The sequence below is a fragment of the Apostichopus japonicus genome, chromosome 10, assembly GCF_037975245.1.
Source record: "Apostichopus japonicus isolate 1M-3 chromosome 10, ASM3797524v1, whole genome shotgun sequence".
In the NCBI taxonomy this organism is placed as follows: Eukaryota; Metazoa; Echinodermata; class Holothuroidea; order Aspidochirotida; family Stichopodidae; genus Apostichopus; species Apostichopus japonicus.
The window spans coordinates 222,865-242,095 of NC_092570.1; the positions used below are offsets into that span (position 1 = coordinate 222,865).

General features: G+C 37.9%; 1 protein-coding gene across 3 annotated transcripts in view; it reads right to left on the reverse strand.

The window, feature by feature from the left end:
- Positions 1 to 19,231, reverse strand: part of LOC139975291 (angiomotin-like) — a 33,830-nt gene that overhangs the window by 11,262 nt on the left and 3,337 nt on the right. For all 3 annotated transcript variants that reach the window (XM_071983089.1, XM_071983090.1, XM_071983092.1), the window contains 5 exons: positions 9,175 to 9,352; positions 7,183 to 7,327; positions 6,615 to 6,746; positions 6,117 to 6,262; positions 4,244 to 4,393 (listed from right to left, as the gene is read on the reverse strand). In XM_071983089.1, coding sequence (XP_071839190.1) covers positions 4,244 to 4,393; positions 6,117 to 6,262; positions 6,615 to 6,746; positions 7,183 to 7,327; positions 9,175 to 9,352 — 751 coding nt within the window. The remainder of the gene's footprint in view (positions 1 to 4,243; positions 4,394 to 6,116; positions 6,263 to 6,614; positions 6,747 to 7,182; positions 7,328 to 9,174; positions 9,353 to 19,231) is intronic.

Consider the following 19,231-nt stretch of genomic DNA (forward strand, 5'->3'; position numbering starts at 1 on the left):
TATCTACCTACCAAGTATAGCATTGATTCAACCTTTAATTGTTGTTGTTGTTGGAAATTACTTACTATTTATTTACATCACCACACCAAAATGAACTAAATCAGACATAAAGATAAAGAGCTATTGACACTTTTATGTTTTTATGTTAAGTCCTGCCCACTCATTAATATTCAAGTGATGTAACAGTGAACATACCAATTGAAAAACAAATAGCAAAACATGAAGCAAATTGTAGAAAAACTTGCATATTGTTGTCAAAGCGAGTAATCATGGAGATATGTAAACTATGACATGACAGCAACCTATAACAGCATACCCTTATTCTCTAAGAGCAAACTGTGACATGACAGCAACCTATTACAGCATACCCATATATGCTCTCAGAGCAAACTGTGACATGACAGCAACCTATAACAGCATACCCATATATGCTCTAAGAGCAAACTGTGACATGACAGCAACCTATTACAGCATACCCATATATGCTCTCAGAGCAAACTGTGACATGACAGCATCCTATTACAGCATACCCATATGCTCTAAGAGCAAACTATGACATGACAGCAACCTATTACAGCATACCCATATATGCTCTCAGAGCAAACTGTGACATGACAGCAACCTATAACAGCATACCCATATGCTCTAAGAGCAAACTATGACATGACAGCAACCTATTACAGCATACCCATATATGCTCTCAGAGCAAACTGTGACATGACAGCATCCTATTACAGCATACCCATATATGCTCTCAGAGCAAACTGTGACATGACAGCAACCTATAACAGCATACCCTTATTCTCTAAGAGCACCTATTGCAGCATACCCATATGCTCTAAGCGCAAACTGTGACATGACAGCAACCTATTACAGCATACCCATATATGCTCTAAGAGCAAACTGTGACATGACAGCAACCTATAACAGCATACCCATATATGCTCTAAGAGCAAACTGTGACATGACAGCAACCTATAACAGCATACCCTTATTCTCTAAGAGCACCTATTGCAGCATACCCATATGCTCTCAGAGCAAACTGTGACATGACAGCATCCTATTACAGCATACCCATATATGCTCTAAGCGCAAACTGTGACATGACAGCAACCTATTACAGCATACCCATATGCTCTAAGCGCAAACTGTGACATGACAGCAACCTATAACAGCATACCCATATATGCTCTCCAGAGCAAACTGTGACATGACAGCAACCTATAACAGCATACCCATATATGCTCTAAGAGCAAACTGTGACATGACAGCAACCTATAACAGCATACCCTTATTCTCTAAGAGCACCTATTGCAGCATACCCATATGCTCTAAGCGCAAACTGTGACATGACAGCAACCTATAACAGCATACCCATATATGCTCTAAGAGCAAACTGTGACATGACAGCAACCTATAACAGCATACCCTTATTCTCTAAGAGCACCTATTGCAGCATACCCATATATGCTCTAAGAGCAAACTGTGACATGACAGCAACCTATTACAGCATACCTATATGCTCTAAGAGCAAACTGTGACATGACAGCAACCTATTACAGCATACCTATATGCTCTAAGAGCAAACTGTGACATGACAGCAACCTATTACAGCATACCCATATGCTCTAAGCGCAAACTGTGACATGACAGCAACCTATTACAGCATACCTATATGCTCTAAGAGCAAACTGTGACATGACAGCAACCTATTACAGCATACCTATATGCTCTAAGAGCAAACTGTGACATGACAGCAACCTATTACAGCATACCTATATGCTCTAAGAGCAAACTGTGACATGACAGCAACCTATTACAGCATACCCATATGCTCTAAGCGCAAACTGTGACATGACAGCAACCTATAACAGCATACCCATATATGCTCTAAGAGCAAACTGTGACATGACAGCAACCTATTACAGCATACCTATATGCTCTAAGAGCAAACTGTGACATGACAGCAACCTATTACAGCATACCCATATGCTCTAAGCGCAAACTGTGACATGACAGCAACCTATTACAGCATACCTATATGCTCTAAGAGCAAACTGTGACATGACAGCAACCTATTACAGCATACCTATATGCTCTAAGAGCAAACTGTGACATGACAGCAACCTATTACAGCATACCTATATGCTCTAAGAGCAAACTGTGACATGACAGCAACCTATTACAGCATACCCATATGCTCTAAGCGCAAACTGTGACATGACAGCAACCTATTACAGCATACCTATATGCTCTAAGAGCAAACTGTGACATGACAGCAACCTATTACAGCATACCTATATGCTCTAAGAGCAAACTGTGACATGACAGCAACCTATTACAGCATACCCATATGCTCTAAGCGCAAACTGTGACATGACAGCAACCTATTACAGCATACCCATATGCTCTAAGCGCAAACTGTGACATGACAGCAACCTATAACAGCATACCCATATATGCTCTCCAGAGCAAACTGTGACATGACAGCAACCTATAACAGCATACCCATATATGCTCTAAGAGCAAACTGTGACATGACAGCAACCTATAACAGCATACCCTTATTCTCTAAGAGCACCTATTGCAGCATACCCATATGCTCTAAGCGCAAACTGTGACATGACAGCAACCTATAACAGCATACCCATATATGCTCTAAGAGCAAACTGTGACATGACAGCAACCTATTACAGCATACCTATATGCTCTAAGAGCAAACTGTGACATGACAGCAACCTATTACAGCATACCCATATGCTCTAAGCGCAAACTGTGACATGACAGCAACCTATTACAGCATACCTATATGCTCTAAGAGCAAACTGTGACATGACAGCAACCTATTACAGCATACCTATATGCTCTAAGAGCAAACTGTGACATGACAGCAACCTATTACAGCATACCTATATGCTCTAAGAGCAAACTGTGACATGACAGCAACCTATTACAGCATACCCATATGCTCTAAGCGCAAACTGTGACATGACAGCAACCTATTACAGCATACCTATATGCTCTAAGAGCAAACTGTGACATGACAGCAACCTATAACAGCATACCCATATATGCTCTAAGAGCAAACTGTGACATGACAGCAACCTATTACAGCATACCTATATGCTCTAAGAGCAAACTGTGACATGACAGCAACCTATTACAGCATACCCATATGCTCTAAGCGCAAACTGTGACATGACAGCAACCTATTACAGCATACCTATATGCTCTAAGAGCAAACTGTGACATGACAGCAACCTATTACAGCATACCTATATGCTCTAAGAGCAAACTGTGACATGACAGCAACCTATAACAGCATACCCTTATTCTCTAAGAGCACCTATTACAGCATACCCATATGCTCTAAGCGCAAACTGTGACATGACAGCAACCTATTACAGCATACCCATATGCTCTAAGCGCAAACTGTGACATGACAGCAACCTATTACAGCATACCTATATGCTCTCAGAGCAAACTGTGACATGACAGCAACCTATTACAGCATACCCTTATTCTCTAAGAGCACCTATTACAGCATACCTATATGCTCTAAGCGCAAACTGTGACATGACAGCAACCTATAACAGCATACCCATATATGCTCTAAGAGCAAACTATGACATGACAGCAACCTATTACAGCATACCCATATATGCTCTCAGAGCAAACTGTGACATGACAGCAACCTATAACAGCATACCCATATATGCTCTAAGAGCAAACTATGACATGACAGCAACCTATTACAGCATACCCATATATGCTCTCCAGAGCAAACTGTGACATGACAGCATCCTATTACAGCATACCCATATATGCTTTCAGAGCAAACTGTGACATGACAGCAACCTATTATCAATATTAGCAAAACTGTTGGGTGCTCCACAATAAAACAAACTTAATTCTCATGACAAGGGATTGCATTTTTGTTTTCTCTCAATGAGCAAACAAAAGCTAGTAACTTTGTCCAAACATCCGGTGATGAAGCATTTTTTTAAATGCTTGCATACAAGAATGAAAATATAAGAACACTATTTTTGTGAAATGAGATGTTTCAGATTTCCTGGATGAGAGAAGCTGATGAAAGCTCCTTGCAATATATCTGTTTGCCAAAAGAAGAAAATTGCATAGTAATACATCTTGATACACTGTTTAAAAACATAGAAACATAGAGCTGGTTGTCACGGAAACCAAGAAACACTCCCTATTGGCATGGCATTTTCTTTCAACATACCTTTTCAATTTTTAACCTCTCTATTTCTTTCTCCAAATGTTCCCTTACTTGCTGTTCCTTGATTTCTCTCTTCTGAATGGCTTTTTGCAGTGATTCGACCAGACTCTCAAGTGCATTGGCCTTCTCCAGGTAACCTTGTCTTCGCTTGCACTGAAAACAAAATAGTAACGTCAAAAAAAAAAACAGATAAAAGAAAGAGAAAGACAAATGAAGCAAGGACAAGTTACTGAACAAACTTCATATCCACAGGTTGGTCCTGCTGCAGAAATGAAATGTTCAGAGGACTGACAGGTGTAATGCAGCAAAGAGACGTTTGCTTCGAATCCAAGGAAAAATGTTGAATAGACATGCAGCCTTCAGAAATTAAGTTTATTCAAATTATATATTTAAAATGGGGACTGGGGTCAAAGGAAAACTGTTCTGTTCACAAGTGAAAGATATGAAATTGATTATCTAGCCCGTAAGCTATTGTTTCCAAAGGGTTCTTGTGCTGATATATGCAAATTTAAGGATGGCAATCTTGTTTTCTGTTTTGTCCTGGCAGGCAGGACTTGGTTTTATCCTAACAAGATCATCCTTTATGGAATATGTTGATATATTTATTCTTTACATCCCAGCAGAATCTCAATTGTTTGATCCTAACAGTGTCTTTGTTTTGATGATAGTATCACTGCTTTGATCCTAGCAGGATCTTCATGGTTTTTATACCTATTAGTCTATTTCATGATGCTGATCATAGAACAACCTTCACTGTGGCAGAATCTTAATTGTTTGATCCTAACAGTGTCTTTGTTTTGATGATAGTATCACTGCTTTGATCCTAGCAGGATCTTCATGGTTTTTACACCTATTAGTCTATTTCATGATGCTGATCATACAACAACCTTCACTGTAGCAGAATCTTTATTGTTTGATCCTAACAGTGTCTTTGTTTTGATGATAGTATCACTGCTTTGATCCTAGCAGGATCTTCATGGTTCTTATACCTATTAGTCTATTTCATGATGCTGATCATAGAACAACCTTCACTGTAGCAGAATCTTAATTGTTTGATCCTAACAGTGTCTTTGTTTTGATGATAGTATCACTGCTTTGATCCTAGCAGGATCTTCATGGTTTTTATACCTATTAGTCTATTTCATGATGCTGATCATAGAACAACCTTCACTGTAGCAGAATCTTAATTGTTTTGGAAGCAATAGCGATGGTTTGGTCCTTAGGGGACATATCTTGGAGTTAGTTAAGAATATCCATACTTGATCCTATCATTAATATCCATACTTGATCCTATCATTAATATCCATATTTGATCCTATCATTAATATCCATACTTGATCCTATCATTAATATCCATACTTGATCCTATCATTAATATCCATACTTGATCCTATCATTAATATCCATACTTGATCCTATCATTAAAATCCATACTTGATCCTATCATTAATATCCATACTTGATCCTATCATTAATATCCATACTTGATCCTATCATTAATATCCATACTTGATCCTATCATTAATATCCATACTTGATCCTATCATTAATATCCATACTTGATCCTATCATTAATATCCATACTTGATCCTATCATTAATATCCATACTTGATCCTATCATTAATATCCATACTTGATCCTATCATTAATATATTTATACCATCAGGAAATATTAGCATCCAAGTGCATTATTATTAAGGTGAAGAAGGTAAGGTAGCCCCACCAATGACAAACTATTGTAACTTTATTAACATTCTGTTTAATCCAACACAAACTGATTTGAGACTTCAGGTAGACCAACAACTCAAGAAACAATTGAACTTTTTGCAGTAAACTGCTAGCACTAAAACAAAACAACTTTCAGTTAATTCTCACCTCTTCCTGAAGTTTAACAACATTAGCCTGAGCGTTTGAGAGAGCGTTGTCAAGGACGTCTATGTGTAGCCTTTGTTCGTCTAATGTAACACGTTGTGCAATCATTTCCTCTTCCATTCTTACATAGCTCATGTCGCATTCTTGTCCTTTAAAAAGAATCAAGGATTAAAACAACTTCAGTAAACATGTTTAAAACTTTGGGAGTACATTTTCATTCCAGCAGGGTCTTTTCAGAAGCAAGTGAAAGGGAACAAATGCAAATAACAGTTCACACAAAGTCTTTGCTTACACAATTTAACTATCAAAATTCAATCAAATACTTTGATTAAAAGGGATCTTCCGAAGACAAAAACCGATTTCCCTATACAAATGGCAAAAGAGAAAGAGTTAAAGAAAATGAATGCTAAAGGGCATCATAGGAATTAAAGGAATATTGGAAGGTAATAAGAAGGTAATATAGCTGAGTTTATGGGATGCAAGCAAATCTGATTTTCTTACTTTGAGCTGTGAGTTCAGCAATCATGGCCCCTCTCTTGTGCAGCTCAGAGTGCAGTTCTCCGGTCTCTACCTTCTGTTGTGCTGTTACGCTCTCCTTGTTGGTGTAATGCGCATGTAGATGTTCCAATTTGGCTGGAAAAGTTTGAATGCAACATTTTCAACGGACCATTCACAAAACATGCTACACATCTTTGGATTAGGCCAGATCTTTAATTATTCATCACTGGGCATAGATTCTATTGTTATGGCTCCAGAACAACACATACACTGTAAGCTTAGCAGAATGAAGTACAGTAAGCACTGTTATGGAAGATATGACAAACATCCCACATGAACAACTACTGCATACATGTCAGGGTTTCAATTAAGGACTTAGAGAGCCAATGCAACATTTTAGAGGCAAGTTTGAAATTGCCTACAATTTTCTTTGAAATGTCAGGTTACTGTAGCACAGTAATTTTCAGCTTTCACAATGGTACCAAGGCAAGTTTCCAAAATCTAGGCTATTAACTGTTTGATATAGAACAGAGTAAAACTGTAAGTTACAGTTTGACTGACATGCACTCACCCATGAGTTGTCCATTGTGTGACTGCAGTCGTTTAATTTCATTTTCCAGTTTCCATTTATACACTGTCTCTAGTTGTTCCCTTTTCCTGGATGTTTCAACAAGCATCTCATGATCAGCTTGGACCCTCATAATGTCTTGTTCAAACTATAATTGGAACAAAAGAAAGTTGGTTCCAAAATTTTGTTTATGAAATATATAAAGGTGGCAGGCACAAGACAATGTACATAATATGACCCATGATAAGAGGTTTCTACAAGTTGAAAAGGGAGCAAAGGCCAATGAATTATGAAGTCTGTATGTTACATAATTATTGCACCCTTATGGGAACATATAATTGAGCAAATGTTGCTAAAATGTTCTATTCTTGTCTCTGTAATGTGGGACTTTACCCTGTGCTAGTTTAGGTATTATTTTGGATTATACTGTACCCCAACAGATTCAACAAGCAAAAGTCAACAAAGGTAATTGGAAGAAATGTTCAAAAGATGCAGGAAAAATGCTCATTATTGATAGTATAGTACTAGTGTAGGGTGAAGATATACTGTAGCACCAGGGCACTAGATGTTAGTGACCATATACTGTACATGTACACAGTATGAATGGCTACATAAGCGTTCCTGATAATCCAGGGCACTAGATGTATCATGTTAGTGACCATATACTGTACATGTAGGCACTATGTTAGTGACCATATACTGTACATGTACACAGTATGAATGGTTACTGTACATAATGGTTCCTGATAATCCAGGGCACTAGATGTTAGTGACCATATACTGTACATATAGGCACTATATGTTAGTGACCATATACTGTACATGTACACAGTATGAATGGTTACATAAGGGTTCCTGATAATCCAGGGCACTAAATGTATCATGTTAGTGACCATATACTGTACATGTAGGCACTATATGTTAGTGACCATATACTGTACATGTACACAGTATGAATGGTTAATGTACATAAGGGTTCCTGATAATCCAGGGCACTAGATGTTAGTGACCATATACTGTACATATAGGCACTATATGTTGGTGACCATATACTGTACATGTACACAGTATGAATGGTTACATAAGGGTTCCTGATAATCCAGGGCACTAGATGTATCATGTTAGTGACCATATACTGTACATGTAGGCACTATATGTTAGTGACCATATACTGTACATGTACACAGTATGAATGGTTACATAAGGGTTCCGGATATTAAGTTAGGGTGGCTACTTTGGATGGATTAAATGTGCTGTTCTGTGACTTGCCTCTGTAGTCAACAAAATGTAGAGAGACAGCTTTTGACTTCAAAAGCTATCAACGGTTAAAGTATATTAAATCATTTAAATGAATAATTAACCATGTTGCTATTCTTAACTGTCCTGGAAAATATGCCCTTGAATTTGTGTTGCACTTCCAAGTCTTAGCCTAATAGTCTGTCATTATTTAACCTTTAATTTGATGAAAGTTGAACTGGAGAAACAAATAAACCAACTAAATAAATTCTTTTTCACATAAATCCTGTGATTTTGCTCAGAAACAAGGAATTAAAGCGTGGAGTGATACAGTATAAATCTGTCAAACTTTGAAATCATGTGTGAGTTGAATCTTTAGGTAAAATATCTGGATGATTTCGATGCTCATTCTCCTTCTGTTTTTATTTTCTTAATGTTACACAGTATTTGCTTGTAACTTCTGTTGTGGAAACTGGGCAGACTGACTTCCAAATTAAAACATACTGTAGGTTTAAGAAATCTACATGTTTAACAGAAGAAAATAAATAACACTTAGGTCTTTGACTAGCAATGTCTAACTAGAAGTAAATGCAGACATTTAAGTGTTAGAGATGCAACTTGCAAGCAGCCATCTTCACTTTAAATTATGCATAAGAAAGACAAATAAACAACGGCCCAAGTTTCATTATTAAAACTACAAAAGCATTGGCACTGGAGTGTCAAAACTGTTACATGATTGATATTTTTGATGTCTATTACCTTTTGAAGCTTTGCAACTTTTTCGTACATCTTATCCAATTCTCTCCGTAAGGATTTGTTTTCTCCAGAGAGTATTTCCACCATTTGTGTTGCTCTGGCGGCGAGTGTCTCATGGTCGATTTTGACTGTGTTGGAAGCCGAAGATGGTGCGCTCATGCTGGTGTTGGGTAGGGTAGGCCTGAAAAGAAAAACAACAGACTACTTGAAGAGCTGTTTAATACCGATAGTTTATTGAACTTATTTGGGAGGTTCTGTCTTTTAGGCAAAACAATGATTTATAGAGCTTGAAATGATTCAGCTACCGCAAGTTGTCATAATATCTTATAGGTTTGTTGTCATGGCAACAAGTAATTAACTGTTTTACACAAAAGGCCAAATAATGCCATTTACAATCCACAACAAATTCAATTTGCAGTCTTTTCAAGTAATACTTACATCAATGGTCCCTTTTCACACACTTTCATTTTGCTTTCTTTCTAGCATAGGCATGCAATGAACAAAAAAGGTCACGTTTGGTCATCTGAGCACACATGTACAGTACAGAGGTTAAAATAGTTTATGTTTGGTAAGTTTATCAAAACCTACAATAAATAGTATTACATTTTTAAATAATCAAACATCTTATTTTTACCCTAAATAATGGATATTCAGCAAAGTATTTTCATTAGATTCTCAACATTTCATAGCCCAGATACTTCTCATAGAAGTATCAATCACATATGAAATAATATTGTCCAGGGAATGATTTATCTGGTACTGTAGCACATAAATGGGAAACTTGCTATGTTGCTATGCACCCAGAAATCATACAACTTAAAAAAGACAAATCTAGAGCCTTCAAAGCTGCTGAGATAGCAAAGTTGAACACTTATTCCCTGAATGTCTATTACACTGTAGCTCTAGATAGCAAAGTTTAACACTTATTCCCTGAATGTCTGCTACACTGTAGCTCTAGCAAAGTTGAACACTTTTTCCATGAATGTCTGCTACACTGTACAGTAGCTCTAGCAAAGTTGAACACTTATTCCCTGAATGTCTGCTACACTGTAGCTCTAGATAGCAAAGTTTAACACTTATTCCCTGAATGTCTGCTACACTGTACAGTAGCTCTAGCAAAGTTTAACACTTTTTCCATGAATGTCTGCTACACTGTAGCTCTAGCAAAGTTTAACACTTATTCCCTGAATGTTTGCTACACTGTAGCTCTAGCAAAGTTTAACACTTATTCCCTGAATGTCTGCTACACTGTAGCTCTAGCAAAGTTTAACACTTTTTCCATGAATGTCTGCTACACTGTAGCTCTAGCAAAGTTGAACACTTATTCCCTGAATGTCTGCTACACTATAGCTCTAGATAGCAAAGTTTAACACTTATTCCATGAATGTCTGCTACACTGTAGCTCTAGCAAAGTTTAACACTTTTTCCATGAATGTCTGCTACACTGTAGCTCTAACAAAGTTGAACACTTATTCCCTGAATGTCTGCTACACTGTAGCTTCTTGGAATCTTACTGACAGAAATACAACTAGTTTTGATTGCTTGTCATTTTTAATTAACAGTAAACCAGAAGTTCTTCATACAGGGTGTAGCATTTAAATTCACACAACCTGGTGAAGTACAATACTTTAGATCAATGATGACAATGAATATAAACATAGTTGTGGTTTTTTAAGTTTGGAAGTGAGAGAAATTTGGTTTTGAAAGATGGCAAATTAACCCTGTGGAATGTTACACCAGGGTCCCTAAAAGACAAAGGTTTTGAAATAAAGCATTGTTGTGACTTTGACACCAACACAAACATTTACAAACCTACAGCACACTACAGTATAGTACTGTTAGTACAGTCAATATGTACTGTGGAATGTTACACCAGGGTCCCTAAAAGACAAAACATTTTGAAATGAAGCATTGCTGTGACTTTGCCTTTGATACCAACACAAATATTAACAAACCAACACAAACATTTACAAACCTACAGACTACAGTGCTCCCACAACAGTATGGTACTGTTAGTATCAGCGTCAATATGTTCAGTTGTGCAGCACTTCAGGTCAAATCTTATCAGTTTTTATTCCAACCATAGACTAACCATAGACTAAACAATTCATCTGTTAAACTCAAAACAGGGAGAAAATTAGTTACAAACCATGCAGCAATGATCATGTTAGAGGCTTTTTGTAATGCATATAAAGAAAAATATCGCTTATTTCAATTGTTAGAGATAAACTAACATTTGGTGAACTTTGCACTACAAAAAAGGTGCCGTAACTACACAGTTCAGATAAACGGTGGTGTTGTGCAGCAGTACTACACCAGCACCAGCAGTACTACACCAGCAGTACTACACCAGCAGTACTACACCAGCACCAGCAGTACTACACCAGCACCAGCAGTACTACACCAGCACCAGCAGTACTACACCAGCACCAGCAGTACTACACCAGTACCAGCAGTACTACACCAGCACTACTACACCAGCACCAGCAGTACTACACCAGATAGATAGATAGATAGATAGATAGATAGATATTTATTTCGTCCATAAGATATGGAAATTTGTCGCCCTGCAGCAAAACACATAAAAATCAAAGTTTTAAAGTTACAATCAGAATACAGTAAAATATTAGTATAAACAAAACACAGAGAAGTTGAATAAAAAGGTAAGAATATCAACAGCAACAATATCCATACATGTGAGAAAAATATACACATATATACATATATAAACAAGATTATAAAACAAAAGAAACCTATCTAACAGCCCTCAGGTTGAAAAGAGAAACAGAATTGGGTACAAAAGAAAACCTGAATCTGTTATGCTTAGACCGTGGCATGCGAAGTCTGCTGCCTGAACGGCAGAATACATAGTTTTCGAAAAAGAGGATGTGTATGGTCTTTTAATATTCCATGGGTTTTCTGGTGCACCAGAAAACCCATGGAATATATATACCAGCACCAGCAGTACTACACCAGCACCAGCAGTACTACACCAGCACCAGCAGTACTACACCAGCACCAGCACTGGTACTACACAAGTAGTACTACACCAGCACCAGCAGTACTACACCAGCACCAGCACCAGCACCAGCAGTACTATACCAGCACCAGCAGTACTATACCAGCACCAGCAGTACTACACCAGCACCAGCAGTACTACACCAGCACCAGTACTACACCAGCACCAGCAGTACTACACCAGCAGTACTACACCAGCACCAGCAGTACTACACCAGCACTTGATTTTAGTTAATATAGTAGTTTTACCAAGTTGAAATGAACTGGTCTTTGCAAGCCACCACCTGGTAGCCTTCCACAGTAGTGATATCCTTCATTTGTAAGCTGACTTCCATCACAGGCTGGTCATGGTATCTATCCCGTCTAGATAATGATAGTTCCTTACCCCAGAGAAATAAACTTAACAAGCCAATTTCCAGCCCTGCAATTTAACTAACTACCATTCTTGGTATGTAAGCTTTCATTAATATTTTTTATCAATATTTTTTAACTATTTGGAATGTATGAAATTTAGGACACTGAGGGGAGAGTTAGTGGTTTTGAAGGAATGTTAAGTAGGTGAATTGTTTGTTAATTTAAGAGACTTCTAGTCAGAAGCAGAGAGGCATGCTTCTCTCCTGATAAACATCTCAATGACGACGTACAGACTGCTTCACAGCTAAAATGAATTATAACAGTTTGGTGACATTGTAGACCTACATTTTTTCTGGCCTCTTTTGTTTTGTGGGCAACCAACATAGCGTTCTATTCAAAAGAGTAATTTAGTATTATGGAACAAAATACCCAACTCTCCTTTAGCTAAATTTATATTAAAACCAGAAAGCATGAAGGCTTTGAGATTCCTTGTCATATAGTTTGCTCAAATTTCCACTTAACTGTCTGACTAATGTAGAGCAAGTGAGTTAAATTTGTCCAAGAATTAAATGAGAACCAGAAATGATCAGAGATTTCTAGAGCTCTATTATTTTTAGCATCTATACTTGTGGGCATCAACCAATTAATTCCCTGGATAGAAATATTTCAATATCTTTGTGAAATATAAACACACTGATATTCTATGTATGAGCAAATGGACATTTCCTGTTATCAATTTTGAGCTCTATCACCAATCACTCCTTTGATAATGGTTATCAATGAATGAGAGTTACATGACATTGTTTAATCACTGTAAAATATATTCAACACTTATTGCCAATACCAGAGTCATCTAGTATAAATCACAGCTCTAGAATAAGGCCAATTTAGGGACAATTTGAAATTTATAACCTGCTGGTCCTTGAGACAATTTTGAGACCAATTGAGATAACTGTTGAACATTTGAAGTTGAAGGACCACTTGAATGTGATTAAATCCCCCAACCCAAGAGTATCAGATTTCATTTTATGGATGACTGTACCTAGATTGTTGAAGACATATATTGAATCCATTCACAAAACTAAACTGAAGTTGAGCTCAACCATTTCAATAGTGTTCTTGCACTCACCAAGCTGGATCTACGTACCAAGTATGAAGTTCAGCAAATATGTACTTCTTGAGTTACTGTGTTTACAAGGTTCTTAGACTTTGACTTTGTTGACCCTTAGGCCTCCACAGAAAATATATGATAAGAGCATCAAACATGAACTTAATCCACTATGAACTTGTTTGAGTGACCTTGTTTACAGCAGGTGTCACATACACCCCCCCCCCCCCACACACACACAGATTCAGTTTGCCTCCAGCATGGAATCAACAAGTGCACAAACACACATGCTATTACCATTGCAGAGATTCCTCTGCCTCCAGCAAGGAATTTAAATCTAAATGACACATTCATAAAGATTTTACAAAGTTTAAATATACTTGTTTAGTAACTTTAAAAATCATTTGTTGATCCCAAATATGCTAAAAAGTCAAACAATGGCCTCAAGCTCCAAAGTCCCAACTTTAAGAACATATTTTAATTACCACCCTCAAGTACAGTATTTTTCCTTCCTGAAAATTTAGTTGTCTAATTAACACTCCTCAATGCCTTGATGTAATTTGGAAGTACTTTTGAAAACTTCTAAAAAAAATTAGCATGCTAAACTTGGTGAATAATGCCGATGATCTTTATAACTGCTCATATGGTTGTGTGGCATCTTCTGCTATGCAAATGCACTAGAGGATAATAACAATGTTGCATGTGTGACAATAGGTTTCCATGACAACTATCTGCATCTACAGACTTCTCAACTCATATTTGTTACTGTATGTTCAACTTTTGATGTTATCCATAATCTACTGTGTATTCCAGATAACACAGATCAGAAACAGAGAATATTTCTGGGATATAACAATCTGAGTGCATTTTGGAAGGAAACTAAGACAAAGTACTTATCAAGTGCCCTTCCTCACCAGTCACCACAGAGACAGGTGTAGGGCAGGAAGAACAGGATAAAGCATGAGGCTTACAAACCTGATATCACAGGTTCAACATTTATTCTAGCCATTTATTTTCTTTTTAATTTTAAAATAAGCTCCAATTCATTTAACAAAAAAGTTTTGAGACATATATAGCTACGTAATATTCAAATTGCGGATTGTTCCTGACTTTGTTGAGCTGTATTCTTTATTTGGTCATATTTCTAATTCTATTCTATTTGAAATTTCCCATTTTATGATGAAATTGAAAGCAGTGCTCATTCTCTTCTGGCATTGTTTCTTTGCATTCCTCGGAGTAGACTAACTTGCATGATGGGAGGACGAGGAATTACTGTAGTCCACTAAAACTTTCTTCATCACAGGAGGAGGGGAAGATACACAGAAGTGCACCTCTGATACAATCCCTGCATTCCATGCATGCTATTCTTGACAAGTGAGATGAAGGGATCCGGAATCCTGGAATGTGTCAAGGAACACCTGCATATTACACAGTACTAAAGTAAAGACAACTACAACAGTGGAAGACAAGCTGGTATATCAGATATATATCTATGTTTGTGATGTAGAGCTACTAACTCTGATACATCAGACAAACACCATTGTAGAGAGATTCAAACAATAATGTACAGTAGGTAATTTCTTATTCTTGGTCACAGCCTATGATCCTAACAAAATAGCTCAAAGACATCTACCATAGAAGGCATGCTTGAAATTCTGCTGCTTGGAATGTAAGTGTTCTAACTGTGATACATATTAAGATGGACGATGACAGAAAAATCTCTGTTTTTCATATATATTGTAGTTTATTACCAAGCAACACATTGTTTGAATTTTTCAAATAGCACACCAGGAAGTGATCAAAAAGGGGAATTGAAACGTTGTTTCTTCCATCTCCGTAATTGATACAAATTAGGAATATTGCAAACACTGCAACAACTCAGGTCAGTGAATTCATGACATCACTGTGATGATCTTATCTGTAGTGTACTTAATAGCACTCAGGTCAGTGAATGACATCACTGTGATGATCTTATCTGTAGTGCACTGTTCAGCACTCAGGTCAGTGAATGACATCACTGTGATGATCTTATCTGAAGTGTACTGTTCAGCACTCAGGTCAGTGAATGACATCACTGTGATGATCTTATCTGTAGTGTACTGTGCAGCACTCAGGTCAGTGAATGACATCACTGTGATGATCTTATCTGTAGTGTACTTTTCAGCACTCAGGTCAGTGAATGACATCACTGTGCTGATCTTATCTGTAGTGCACTGTTCAGCACTCAGGTCAGTGAATGACATCACTGTGATGATCTTATCTGTAGTGTACTGTTCAGCACTCAGGTCAGTGAATGACATCACTGTGATGCTCTTATCTGAAGTGCACTGTTCAGCACTCAGGTCAGTGAATGACATCAATGTGAAGATCTTATCTGTAGTGTACTGTGCAGCACTCAGGTCAGTGAATAACATCACTGTGATGATCTTATCTGTAGTGCACTTTTCAGCACTCAGGTCAGTGAATGACGTCACTGTGATGATCTTACCTGTAGTTTACTGTTCAGTACTAAGGTCAGTGAATGACATCACTGTGATGATTTTATCTGTAGTGTACTGTTCAGCACTCAGGTCAGTGAATGACATCACTGTGATGATCTTATCTGTAGTGCCCTGTTCAGCACTCAGGTCAGTGAATGACATCACTGTGATGATCTTATCTGTAGTTTACTGTTCAGCACTCAGGTCAGTGAATGACATCACTGTGATGATCTTATCTGAAGTGCACTGTTCAGCACTCAGGTCAGTGAATGACATCACTGTGATGATCTTATCTGTAGTGTACTTTTCAGCACTCAGGTCAGTGAATGATATCACTGTGCTGATCATATCTGAAGTTCACTGTTCAGCACTCAGGTCAGTGAATGACATCACTGTGATGATCTTATCTGTAGTGTACTGTTCAGCACTCAGGTCAGTGAATGACATCACTGTGATGATCCTATCTGTAGTGTACTGTTCAGCACTCAGGTCAGTGAATGACATCACTGTGATGATCTTATCTGTAGTGTACTGTTCAGCACTCAGGTCAGTGAATGGCATCACTGTGATGATCCTATCTGTAGTGTACTGTACAGTATGGAGCTGTGCGTGCATTTCATGTCAGCATAACTGTTATTTTAGTTTAATTTTACGGCGCAATGTTCAAGATAAATAGATAATTAATGTCATTATCGTTTTTTATGACATTTGCAATGATTTCCCAATATGAATGTGCTCACCTTAGTTGTCATGGCACAATAATAATCATGATAGTCTCAAACATAGGTTAATATAACATCCATTAGAAACATCCAAACAAAGTAGAAGTGCTTGTATGCACTACTGTTGAGTCAGATATAAACATTACTTGTTCCGTTCATCATAAATCCAACAGAAAGGTCACAATGAGTTTGAAATTCAACCCCATTTGAACTCAATCAAGTGGTCAGTCTACAGTAGCTTCCACAATTTCTTAACTACATTTAATGCCTATTGTGATTATTCACATATACAACTCAAGGTTTGGGATTCAGGAGGAATCATTCTAGCCCAACTTCACGGCGGTCCGCAAACGGTACTTCCACACTGTGCCAACACAAGTAGCAGTGTGTGCGCTACTGGAAGTAATACTCACACAAAGTTTTTCACTCAAGCATACACGCATTTCCTATTCGTACCACACATTTACTGTAAATGCTACATGGACGGTATCAAGACATTTCCGCCCAAAAACTCGCCCTAAGCGACGTCCATGCCCCAATTGTAATTTGCATGTGGATTCTTTCCTCATGTAGACATTAGGTCATTCATGTCTGACATGTCTTCCAGTTCCAACACTTACTGTACTGTTGCATTTATCAGCTTATATAATATATATAAATAATGCATGCATTCAAACATGTTTTACTAATCTTTTATCTTCTTTTTAGAGCTTCCGAACTCTATGATGGAGGACTATAAAAGTCATGAAACATTTCTTTGAACTGGGTCAACACTTACACCACTGTACTCAGGCGCGTATCCAGGATTTTCTAACCCGGGGGGCGCGAATTACTATCTAAGCGGAGCGCCACCATCAGTTGGCGCGGAGCGTACAAGAAAATTTCTGGTTTTGATACCCCCCCAGATCACCGGAAATGGCACTTCTCGGGCTTGAAAATGACCAACCAGATGAACACTTTTGCCTGAGAACCAAGTATTTCCCAAAAGTTTTTTTTTCCATCCATAACCTTTTTGGAGATTGTCACCAGTTACACATCATGTTCGACCTCATTGCATGTCCATTGCATGGATCATTGCTTTTGTAGGTGATTCTACGTCACGGCCCACAATATCTGAAAACCCCACTTTTGAAGGTTTTAAGCCCATTTGTGGTTGAGAATTTAAAATTCACATTTCTCGTGAATAAAAATCCCTTCAAAACATACCCATAATGTTGCACAAAATTCAATATGTGGACAACTAATATAGAAAAAAACCCTTCAACCCCTAATAGACAGGTCAAAATTGCACGAGTAGAGGAAAGTATGATGGAGAATGTTGATCAGGAAATTTTCGAAAATTCAGACACAGTTAATTTATTGGTGTACAAATATTAAAACCTCTTATAATGGCTATTATAAAACTTGATTGAAGGAAATGAAAAATACCAAATATTTCCGATATCAGGTATATCGAAACCGAACACTACACACATAGGCGTAGGTCCCGTAGGAGGCGGGGGCTGCAGCCCCCCCCCCCCCCCGCAACCAAAATTTTTCCCATTTTTTCGGGCACCTACTGAAAGAAAAATAAATAGCAATGAATAGCTTAAAAATGATCTCCTTGGTAATTAAAATAAAGTTCTAAGCTTGGCCGACATTACTACTGTAAAAGAGAGTTTTGACATAAATGGATCAGTGTGCTTTTTCTCCATCTACACAAGACATTTCGTTGTTTACATTAACATCCGGCGGTATACTGTGCAACTTTCACGGACCGTAAGGTACACGATGCCATGCAATGTAATGGCCGATGCTTGCTTATATGATACTGGCATCGATATGTTGAACGCGCGCGAAAAATTTTGGCTTTTTTTTCGGGCAAGTCGTTACAGCCCCAAATCCAATTGGGCTCCTACGTCTTTGACTACACACATAAACAGTTTTTGAGGCTGTTCATCGTGGAACATGCATTTCAATGCTCACTGATATGATGTTATATCTGTTATTTGCTTTACAAATTCGAACAGGCGTGTAGCGAGTAATTGCCAAGGGAGAGGCGAAGCCTGTATGCAAACTATCTAAGCGAAGCGCCACCATGAGTTGGCGCGAAGCGTACAAGAACAAGTTTGGCCGAAATTGCCTCCCAGATCGCTGGAAATGACACTTCCCAGGCCTTGTAAGTTGCACCTAAGCATTGTCTATTTTGAAATTACTAGCGATGTCATAAAGAAAATTTGCTCGGGGGGGGGGGCGGTCGCCCCCTTCCCGAAATGCGTCATGTTCCCCGATGACTCGGTCGAGTTCAAGACCAGCCACAGTTGGTTCCATATAGCACAATTGTACAATTGTTTAAGGCGTTCATAAACACACAAGCGTTATGATAGACCATATATAGC